The following is an 11,586-nucleotide window of genomic DNA, read 5'->3' as shown; positions in this document are numbered from 1 at the left end:
ATGAATTAGAAAGTAAAGTTAAGGAGTAAAGAGGAAAAAAAAATCAAACAGTGTTTTTGTAAAACTACTTACCAAGTGAAACATTCATCGGTTGTCATACATTCTTAATATGAGAGGAGGGTTTTTTTTTTTAAAAGACATTTGTTATTTTCAACCTAGGTATATGTTAGAAGCAGATTTGGATAAAGTTTAGCAAATTCATCAGTGGTTGTGCACAGATTTTATCCCAGCAGACTCAGGCAGGCCTGTCACACCTCCTTTGATCCCAGAAAAGTGAAAAACTGAAAAGAGGCTGTGCTGCTTTAAGTGTGCAGCCCTCAGGTGGGGTCATTTCCTGCCCTGTGATAAAGCTTACCTGGGCTGGTGCCTCCTGTCATTACCACGGGCAGTGGGGCACCTTCAGATCAGCATGGTAAGTGCTGCTGTCAATAGTTATAGCAAACTTTACTCATCCTGTGTCTTTATATCCTATCATACTATATCATACTATATCCTCGCAGCTTTTCCCCACCAAACAATTCTTCATAGATTCTTCCTACAAGAGACAAAATATTTAAAGAGACATTTGTTTCTTTCAATATCTGTGTTTGGATCAGATTTAAATCTACTCTGACTTTCACCTGTTCATCTATAATTCTGCTATTTTTGGGAAAAGCTTCATTGATTTGCCTTCAATGGAAGCACTGAGCCAAGATCTTCTTTCTTTAGTTTTTACATTTGCTTTAGAGTGAGTGTGCTGATCTTTCAGTAGGAATCAGTAGCTTCGTTTTTAGTTACGCTTTCAAAGTTTCTGGGGACTTTAGACCTAGGTTGCTCTTGCTAAGCTCACAAATGCGTGGCCAGGTGAAGTACAGGGACCTCTGTCTTATTCTCTCTTGAGTGTAGTTCTTTGTGGACAATAATTAATACACACTTAACAATAATTCTGTTTGGAGACCACCTTTTAAGATCCACTTTCCTTTCATTCTCTCTTTCTTTAGTTGACATATAGTTGCTTACACTATTATATAAATTACAGGTATATAGTATAGTGATTCATAATTTTCAAAGGTCATACTCCATGTATAATTGCTGTGGCATATTGGCTGTATTCCCTGTGTTGTGTACTATATCCTCGCAGCTTATTCTTTGTACATAATAGCTTGTACTTCTTAATCTCCACCCCTGTCTTGAACCTCCATCCATCCCTCTCCCCACTGGTAATCAGTAGTTTGTTCTCTTTGTGAGTCTGTTTCTGTTATTATATTCATTTGCTTATTTTTTTTTAGATTCCATATATAAGTGATAACATGTAATCTTTGTCTGACTTTATAATACACTTCAGGTCCATCTAGTTTACTGCAAATTGCAAACATTTGTTCTTTTTAATAGCTGAGTAATATTCCACTGTATCATACCGCTTCTTCTTTGCCCAGTCATCTTCAACGGATATTTAGTTTGCTTTCATTTTTTGGCTATTGTTAATAGCGGTGCTACGAACACTGAGGTGCGTGTGTCTTTTCAGTGTTTTTGTTTTTTTGGAATACAAGGAGTCAAATTGCGGATTAAGTGGTAGTTCTATTTTTAGTTTTACACAGTGGCTGGACCAATTTACGTTCCCACCAACAGTGTAATCTCTTATGTTCCAGTCACAGTAAATTTTAGTATCTTAGAATTTTTTAATTCTTCAATGGAAGCAAGCATTCAAACTGCTTTTTGCTTTTTTTTTTCATCTTTTATCATCTCTCCCTGTTGGACACTCTCTCCAAATTTAAGGATGTTTGTTTTATATTGTTTTGATCTGAAAAATTTTGCCTTTCTACATGAGGAGTGCTTGCTGCATTGGAAACCCACTGTGTTTTTACTGTATCAATTTTGATATTCTGGGTGTGACCCTGCAAGATATTTCCACTGTGGAAAAATGGGTGAGCGATCCATGAATCTACAATTCATATTTATCTCAAAATAAAAAGTAATTAGAAAATTGTGCTGTCCCAATAATTCCAGTAAGCTTTAAAGCTGCATTTATTAGTGCTTGGACATCACTACTGATATTCTGTGGGCATTTTTTTTTTGTTTGTTTGTTTAAATAGTGTGATCATTTTAACAGATAGTTTGGAAAGGAGGAAGAGGCTAAGAGAAGAATAAGGTCGAGATAGCCTTCTGTCCCTAGGGACATAGTTATGAGATAAACTCGGCTGCTTCTGCAACCAGTATGGGCAAGATTTGTCCTTCTTGGGCCAAGTATTCTTGCTAAGTTCAAAAGGCTCAGTCTCACTCCGATGTCTGCATCACACAGGGGAATAGTCCCCATGAAGAGCAGTGATTTTTTTCCATGTTGGTGTTTACTTTTACTGTGAATAATTAAGACAAGTGCCCTGTGGACTGGTGGACTGGGTAAAAAACAGCCAGGGGAGGAGGTTGTGAGAGAAGTCCACATGTAAGTGGTTTTAATGATGTAGAAACAACAAACCTCCACCCCACCCCCACTGCTTTCAAGTTTGTACCTGAATCTTGAGATGTAGGTAAGTTTTGATCTGATTACAGTAGCTGATGTACTGAGATCATCTTGAGTTCTTCCTGAGGGGAGAGGAGAAAGCTGTGCTTTGCAGATGGGGTGTGAGGAGGCTGTTGATGGAATGTGCTGTTTAGGCTTTCCTGTGCCAGAAAGAGATTGGAAAAATTGGTTGATACTAAGTGAAGTTCACTGCTTTTGTTGTGAGAGACATGGTGGCACAGAAAAACGACAAGAGGGAAGTTCTACTCGATTTGTGCACTTGAATTCCTGATAAAGCACTGTTAGGCCACATGACTCAGAGAGGCAAAGTACAGGGTTTGTGCAGCTAAGCAGGAACAGAGTCCAGGTCAGATGATGGGGGTGTGACCAGCCAGACAAACTACCCCCAACCTCCAGCTAGTGTCTTTTTGTGGTCCAGTCTCAGTCACTTTGGATAGTGACAGCAGCCATGAAATTAAAAGATTCTTGCTCCTTGGAAGGAGAGCTATGACAAACCCAGACAGCATATTAAAAAGCAAAGACATCACTTTGCTGGCAAAGGTTTGTAGAGTCAAAACTATGGTTGTTCCAGTAGTCATGTACGGATGTGAGAGTTGGACCATACAGAAGGCTGAGCACCGAAGAATTGGTGCTTTTGAACTGTGGTGCTGGAGAAGACTCTTGAGAGTCCCCTGAACTGCAAAGAGATCAAACCAGTCAATCGTAAAGGAAATCAGTCCTGAATATTCATTGGATGGACTGATGCTGATGCTCCAATACTTTGGACACCTGATGCGATGAGTCGACTCATTAGAAAAGATGCCCATGCTGGCAAAAATTGAAGGCAGGAGGAGAAGGGGATGGCAGAGGATGAGATGGTTGGATAGCATCACTGACTTAATGGACATGAATCTGAGCAAATTCTGGGAGATAGTGGCATCTGGGAAGCCTGGCATGCTGCAGCCGATGGAGTCACAAAGAGTTGGACTGAACAATAACTCAGACCTTGGCAAAGTGCAGCCATGGACAGACAGACGAGGGCAGAGTTGCCTATTAGTGGATCGGACAGACAGCCTGAAGGGTCCTGATATTGCAGCAAATAGACCTCTTACCCTTCTGCACAGACTTGTTCCATGACAATTGGCAATCGGAACACAATGATACTAAAGCCAGCAATTGCTGTTCTTTTAGATTTTTAGGATTTAACTTTTTCTCCTCTTAGGTGAGTAGATACTTAAATTACCACAAAAAGTTGTTTGCCTTAAAAAAAAAAAAAAAAGAAGTGAATGGTGATTTAAAAGTGGGAGAGGAAGGGGAGGCCAATGGAAATGAAAATAGGTACGTTTAAAGAGGATAAAAAATTCTCCCTAGATATAACTAGAGTTAATGTTTTTATGCATTTTTAAGACTTTTTTCTATGCTTATTTTTATTTTACTTCATTTATTTATTTTTATTGAAGTATATGTATGTATATACTCTTTCATATTCTTTTCTATTATGGTTTATTACAGGCTCAGATAGTAAAGAATCTGCCTGCAGTGCAGGAAACCTGGGTTCAATCACTGGGTTGGGAAGATCCCCTGGAGGAGGGCATGGCAACCCACTCTAGTATTCTTGCCAGGAGAATCCCCATGGGCAGAGGAGCCTGGTAGGCTATAGTCCATGGGATTGCAAAGAGTTGGACATGACTGAGTGACTAAGCACAGAACATTGAATATAGTTCCTTGTGCCATACAATAGGACCTTGTTGTTTACCTATTTTATATATGAGTAAGTGAAGTCGCTCAGTCGTGTCCGACGGTAGCCTACCACGCTCCTCTGTCCATGGGACTTTCCAGGCAATAGTACTGGAGTGGATTGCCATTTCCTTCTCCAGTGGATCTTCCCTACCCAGGGATTGAACCTGGGTCTCCTGCATTGTAGACAGACGCTTTACCGTCTAAGCCACCAGGGAAGTCTTATTTTATATATAGTAGTGTGTGTATTTTAATCCCAAACTGCTAATTTATCCCTCCCCACTTTCCCTTTGGTAACCGTAGGTTTGTTTTGTATGTCTGTGATCTGTTTCCATTTTGTAAATAAGTTCATTTTTATCATATTTTAGATTTCACATATAAGTGATATCATATGATATTTGTCTTTCTCTGTCTGACTTACTTCAGTTCATATGATCATCTCCAGGTCCATCCATGTTGTTCCACATGGCATAATTTCATTCTTTTTTTATGCTGAGTAAGAAGGCAATCGGAGAAGACAATGGCACCCCACTCCAGTACTCTTGCCTGGAAAATCCCATGGACAGAGGAGCCTGGTGGGCTGCAGTCCATGGGGTCGCTAAGAGTTGGACATGACTGAGCGACTTCACTTTCACTCTCCACTTTCATGCATTGGAGGAGGAATGGCAACCCACTCCAGTATTCTTGCCTGGAGAATCCCAGGGACGGGGGAGCCTGGTGGGCTGCCGTCTACAGGGTCGCACAGAGTTGGACATGACTGAAGCGACTTAGCAGCAGCAGCAGCAGCAAGAAGACAATGGCACCCCACTCCAGTACTCTTGCCTGGAAAATCCCATGGACGGAGGAGCCTGGTGGGCTGCAGTTCATGGGGGTTTCGAAGAGTCGGACATGGCTGAGCGACTTCACGTTCACTTTTCACTATCATCCATTGGAGAAGGAAATGGCAACCCACTCCAGTGTTCTTGCCTGGAGAATCCCAGGGATGGCGGAGCCTGGTGGGCTGCCGTCTATGGGGTCGCTCAGAGTCGGACACGACTGAAGCGACTTAGCAGCAGCAGCAGCAAGCTCATTTTTAAATGTATCTGACATCATACTTTATATAAATTACATAACATATGCTTTTCATTCAACATTTTAACATAAGCATTTCCTATGTCATACAGGTTTTTTTGGGGGGGTAAATATAAAAGTTTGCATAACATACCATTGTACTATTTTCCTTTAAATGCCACCAAAAAGTGAATGGTTAACTATGTTGGTTCTTGGTTTTTACCCTTGCAAATAATGGTGCCGTGAATGCCACTCTGCCTAAATCTTTCCATTTTGGATTCTTTCTTTTGTAATTCATTCGCTTATGTCATTTGCCCATTTTTCTAATAGATATCTCAAGTATTTTAAAAATGATGTATATAAAATTGCCTTATACATAGCTCTTATATGTGAAGGGTTATACATAAATCCTTTTTATATACATCAACATTTTTGCCTATTATGATATGGAGTTTTTGTATTTTGGGGTTGTTAAATCTCTAGCCTGTTTCCTTGGTGAAATTTGCTCTACTTTTAAGCTTAGCACATCCTTTTTTATTTAGAGCACATAAGAAAAGTGAAATCTCAAGATATGAAATGATAACATCTTTAATTTACTGCAGTGGGTTTTAATATGTATCAGGCTGTACATCAATTTTGGTTTTATTCCTTTCTAATAACAAATTTTTTTCTGGGTGAGTAAGCTTGATTTTATTCATATATAGTATGTCTTAACTCCTTCTTAGCTCATCATACAATAGGTGCTTAATTTATGTTCCTTGAACTAGAGTCCTTGATTCCCTTGTTCCTTTTCTTTTTTTTTTTTTTGGCTGCATCACACAGCATATAGGATCTTAGTTCTCTAACCAGGGATAGAACCCATGACCCCTGCAATGGAAGTGTGGAGTCTTAACCTCTGGATAGCAAGGGAAGTCCAGTTCAATCATTCCTGAAGCTTACCCGTACCCTGGTTTTTGGTTTCCATGACACAGCTTTCATTAGCCTTATCATCAAGTTCTCTTGCTGGCATAGGCTAGCCTGGTTTCTGTCAGTCATGAGCAGACATGCTGAGTGATGTAGTTCATGTTGTCACGTTAGGAAGATGCACACAGTTGTAACTTCTTACTATGGCTCATTTCAGAGGGAGTGCCTGTCTATCCACATTGGCCAAGCCGGTGTCCAGATTGGGGGTGCTTGCTGGGAGCTCTATTGCCTGGAACACGGAATCCAGCCAGATGGTGTTGTTCTCGATGGTGGTCAGGATCTGCTGGCACCTGCTAAAACAGAGCCCACTCGTGCATCTTTTGATTCCTTCTTTTGTGAGACCAGAGCTGGGAAGTATGTGCCCAGAGCACTCTTCATGGACCTGGAGCCTACTGTCGTAGGTAATGTACGTTCCCATGTGCTTAACTGGGTCCACAACCCAAACAAACAAGTACAGAGACTGGCATGACTAGCTGTGGGCCTGGGAACTCCAAGAACTGTCCACAGTCACCAGGAGCTGGAAGAGAGGCAGGGGGCAGTTTCTCCAGCAGAACCTCCAGAAGAAGCCAACCCCACCAATGCCTGGACATTGAACTTCTGGCCTCCTGAACTATGAGACCATAAGACTCCCTTGGTTTTGTTTGTAAATTAATTTATTTTATTTTTGGCTGTGCTGGGTCTTTGTTGCTGTGCTCAGGCTTTCTCTCATTGCGGTGAGTGGGGGCTACTCTCTAGCTGTGGTGCATGGGCTCAGTTGCTCTGTGACATGTGGAATCCTCCTGGACCAGGGATGGAACCTGTATCTCCTGCATTGGCAGGAGGATTCTTATCCACTGCACCACCAGGGAAGCCCAACCTCCCCCATTTTAAGCCACCAAGATTGTTGTAATTTGTTAGGGCAGCCCCGATAAACTAATAAAGGGTGGGATGATGGAAAAAGGTGCTTTCCATTTACGTGGGAATAATTACACCTTTTCCTAGACTGAAAAAGCCAATTGGGCAGTTTAAATTCATTTCTTTCTATGATATTGGTGGAGAGAAAGGGGGCTGTGCACAAATTAGGGGTGGGATGGTGTGGGTTGCACTGACCTCCTTTCCTGTCTGCAGACGGGGTGCGTGCAGGCAGCTACCGCTCACTCTTCCACTCTGAGCAGCTCGTCAGTGGAAAAGAAGACGCTGCGAACAACTACGCCCGAGGGCGCTACTCTGTGGGGCCGGAGATCCTCGACTTGGTGCTGGAGAGGATCCGCAAGCTGGCAAGTGGCTCCCTTCTCCTTCCGGGGCCATTCAGAGTGCCCGGGGTCCCTGGGGGCCCACCTAGCCAGCACCAGCACTTTCTCCCTCCCCTCCATCACCCAGCTTCTACCGTGAAGCCTCCCGGACATGAGCATGCTCAGAGCTGGGTTGGTCCTGATGCTGGCACTGCCAACCTTCCTTACTAGAGAGGGGAGAAGCCTCACACTTACCCCACGGGCCTGGTCAACTCCTTTGTTTCTTTTTCCTTTTCCCATGCATGAAGAAATGTTTTATTTTATCCCCCCCTGCTTTATTGAGATATAATTGACATATGGAGTAGAGTGTCTTAGTTGCTCAGTCGTGTCTGACTCTTTGCAACCCCATGGACTGTAGCCCACCAGGCTCTTCTGTCCATGGAATTCTCCAGGCAAGAACACTGGAGTGAGTTGCCATTCCCTTCTCTGGGGGATCTTCCCAACCCAGGGATTGAACCCAGGTCTCCCACACTGCAGGCAGATTCTTCACCATCCGAGCCACCAGGGAAACACTGTGTAAATTTAAGGTGTACAACAAGATGATTTAATTCCTATTATCAAATATACATATATATTATCAAATGATCATCACCATCAGGATACTTAAGACATCCAACCCTCACATAATTACCTTTTTTGTGTGTGGTGACAGCATTTAAGATCTATTCTCGCTTCCCTCGCAGTTTAGTGTAACCACTGGACTTCACCTTCCAATGCAGGGGATGGGGTTTGATCCCTTCTCAGGGAGCTAAGATCTCACATGCCTCTCAGGCAAAAAAGCCCAAAACATAAAATGGAAGTAATATTGTAACAAATTCAATAAAGACTTTAAAATGGTTCACGTTAAAAAAAACCTTTAAAAAAAAAAAGATCTCTTCTCTTAGTAGCGTTCAAGTGTACTATACAGTGCTGTTAACTACAGTCACTATGCTGTACGTTAAACCCCCGGAACTTATTAATCTTATAACTGGAAGTTTATGCCCTCTGACCACCAGCATCTCCCCTTTCTCCTTCATGCCCCCCCACCCCACCCCACCCCAGCAACTACTATTCTACTCTCTGTTTCTATGAGTTTGGCCTTTTTCGATTCCACATGTCAGTGAGATGATTCAATATTTGTCTTTCTCTGTCTGACTTATTTCACTTTGCTTAATCGCCCCTGAAGTCCATCCACGTTGTCGCAAACGGCAGGATTTCCTTCTTTTAAACGACTAGCCACCGTCTACTCTTGCTTCTGCCGACTCATGACTTGTCTGGTTACCAGAGACTTCCCTCTAAAACTTGTCATTTTCCAATAGTGACCATGAGTTGTAAAGTTAACAGGAGGCACGTCCTCCCTGGAGATCAGTTCCTCTATTTACTGACAGTGAATTCTTCTTTAAAATCCTGTCTGGAGAATCCTCTGTCTAGTAAATATTTTGGTGTTTGGCATCATCATTAGGGAATATGATGCTTTTTTCACATCAGCACAGTAGATTGGGTACAAAAATGACAGATATTTCATCTACTGAGGGGTGGTGGTGGGGAACTATATTGCTTCAGTATTTTGCTTGTCATTTTCTTCATTATTGATAAACACCTTACTTTAGCTCACATATATACTTATATACTCATATACATATACTTTAGCTCATATACATGTACATTCATAGAGGGTAGCAAAAGACAGTTGAATGTTTATGCCCAGCTTATAGCAAAACTCTAAAGGATTTCCCCCACTCCGGAAGTAACCGCTCAAGTATGTTTCAAAGTAAACATGTTTGTGATGGTGATAACAATGGTAAACCAGAACTTTCTGTTTTTGGGTACTGGCTGTGTCCCACAGTTACCACTGCTTCTAGGTTTATTTGGCTGAATTCTCATTTCTTATTTATGAATACTTTCCCCAGGCGGAACACTGCAGTGGGCTTCAGGGGTTTCTCATCTTCCGAAGCTTTGGAGGAGGCACTGGGTCGGGATTTACGTCTCTCTTGTTGGAGCAGCTCTCCGTAGAATACAGTGGGAAGACTAAATTGGACTTCTCCGTCTACCCAGCCCCTAGGATCTCAACCGCTGTAGTGGAGCCTTACAACTCCATCCTCACCACCCACCCCACCATAGAGCACGTGGACTGTACCTTCCTGGTGGACAACGAGGCCATCTACAACATCTGTCATGGCAAACTTGACCTTGAACGGCCCTCTTATGCCAGCATCAACAGGCTGATCAGCCAGGCAGCATCTTCCATCACTGCCTCCCTCCGGTTTGAAGGCATCCTGAATGTGGACCTGATCGAATTCCAGACCAACCTGGTGCCTTACCCGCGGATACACTTCCCAGTGACCAGCTTCGCCCCCATCCTGTCTGCCGACAGCACCCACCACAAGGAGCCCTCTGTGTCAGACATCACAGCTGCATGCTTTGAGCCCTCCCACCAGCTAGTCAGGTGTGACCCTCGCCTGGGGAAGTACGTGGCCTGTTGCCTGCTCTACAGAGGGGATGTGGTCCCCAAGGAGGTGAACGCGGCGATTGCGGCCACAAAGTTGAGGAACTCTATTCAGTTTGTAGACTGGTGTCCGACTGGATTCAAGGTGGGCATCAATGATCGACCCCCCCGAGAGGTGCCAGGAGGGGACCTGGCCGAGGTCCAGCGGGCAGTCTGTATGCTGAGCAACAGCACGGCGGTTGCAGAGGCCTGGGCCCGTCTGGGCCACAAGTTTGATCTCATGTTCGCTAAGAGGGCGTTTCTGCACTGGTATATCAGGGAGGGCATGGAGGAAGGTGAGTTTGCAGAGGCCAGGGAGGACTTGGCGGTCCTAGAGAAGGATTACGAGGAAATGGGGAGAAGTCTCTGATGCAGATCTGACCGGTGACAATGAACGCTGAGTTGAAGTGTCACGCTTTATGTTTCAAGGCTAGAGTTCCCTCGATGAGAAGAAAAAGGAAACTAAGTCAAGAAAGACCTCAAGTTCCATGTTCAGTCAAATGGGGGTCAACATTAACAGTAAGGCCAGACTTCCCTGGTAGTCCAGTGGTTAAGAATCCGCCAGCCAATGCAGGGGACATGGGCTTGATTCCAGATCTGGGAAGATCCCACATGTCGTGGAAAATAAATAATTAAACAAATAAAATACCAACAATGTACCACTTTGCCTGTTTTCAGCTCACACTGTTGTTGCCACAGAGGAGAATGACTGCAGTTTGGTAGAAATGATGTGTATAAACACATACTTTTCACCGTGTTCTCACGCACTCCAATCAAGCTAGACAGCTTGCCCCTGCCCACGTTTTTCTCTCTCTTGACTGCTTCTCTCTCTCTGTTTCTCTCTCTCCTCTCTCATTCTTTCTTCTCACTACTTTCTCTTTCCTTTCCTTCTATGACTGTGGGGTATAATTCCAACTTCGGACCCAGTTCAGGTGTCACCTATTGCATATAGCCTCTTTGGAATTCACTTACTTTCATCCAGAATACCGGGAGAGTGAAGGTACACTGTGAAGTTCCTCACTATATTGAAAATACTCACTGATAAAATATATTTTTTCATGTAAATATCTTACGTAGTAATTTGAACTTTTATTAGGCTGGTTCCAAATTGGGAAAGGATTACATCAAGGCTGTGTATTGTCACCCTGCTTATTTAACTTATATGCAGCATACCTCATGCAAAATGCTGGCCTGCATGAAGCACAAGCTGGAATCAAGATTTCCTGGAGAAATATCAATATCCTCAGATACGCAGATGACACCACCCTTATGGCAGAAAGTGAAGAAGAACTAAAGAGCCTCTTGATGAAAGTGAAAGAGGAGAGTGAAAAAGTTGGCTTAAAACTCAACATTCAGAAAACTAAGATCATGGCATCCAGTCCCATCACTTCATGGCAAATAGGTGGGGAAACAGTGGAAACAGTGAGAGACTTTATTTTCTTGGGCTCCAAAATCATAGCAGATGGTGACTGCAGCCATGAAATTAAAAGATGCTTGCTCCATGGAAGAAAAGCTATGACCAACCTAGATAGCATATTAAAAAGCAGAGACATTACTTTGCCAACAAAGGCCCATCTGGTCAAGGCTATGGTTTTTTCAGTAGTCATGCGTCGATGTGAGAGTTG

The 11,586-nt window shown here is 43.1% G+C and overlaps 1 protein-coding gene and 1 non-coding gene across 3 annotated transcripts; one reads left to right on the top strand and one right to left on the bottom strand.

Annotated features, from left to right (window-relative positions):
- The first annotated feature begins 251 nt into the window (after positions 1-251).
- TUBAL3 (tubulin alpha like 3) lies at positions 252-11,125 on the top strand. 2 transcript variants are annotated; one of them, XM_027559523.1, is made up of 4 exons: positions 252-412; positions 6,384-6,627; positions 7,334-7,482; positions 9,387-11,125. In XM_027559523.1, the coding sequence occupies exons 1-4, from the start codon at positions 410-412 to the stop codon at positions 10,329-10,331; spliced, it is 1,341 nt and encodes a 446-aa protein (XP_027415324.1). In that variant the 5' UTR covers positions 252-409; the 3' UTR covers positions 10,332-11,125. The 2 variants fall into 2 exon arrangements, with proteins under 2 accessions (XP_027415324.1, XP_027415323.1); XM_027559522.1 differs by lacking the exon at positions 252-412 and having other exon boundaries at positions 5,269-6,627.
- On the bottom strand, positions 4,360-4,431 carry TRNAC-ACA. The gene has a single exon. It is a non-coding gene; the product is annotated as a tRNA-Cys (tRNA).
- Positions 11,126-11,586: the final 461 nt, after the last annotated feature.

The sequence above is a fragment of the Bos indicus x Bos taurus genome, chromosome 13 (assembly GCF_003369695.1).
Source record: "Bos indicus x Bos taurus breed Angus x Brahman F1 hybrid chromosome 13, Bos_hybrid_MaternalHap_v2.0, whole genome shotgun sequence".
Taxonomy (NCBI): Eukaryota; Metazoa; Chordata; class Mammalia; order Artiodactyla; family Bovidae; genus Bos; species Bos indicus x Bos taurus.
This window is presented reverse-complemented; position numbering and strand designations above follow the sequence as displayed.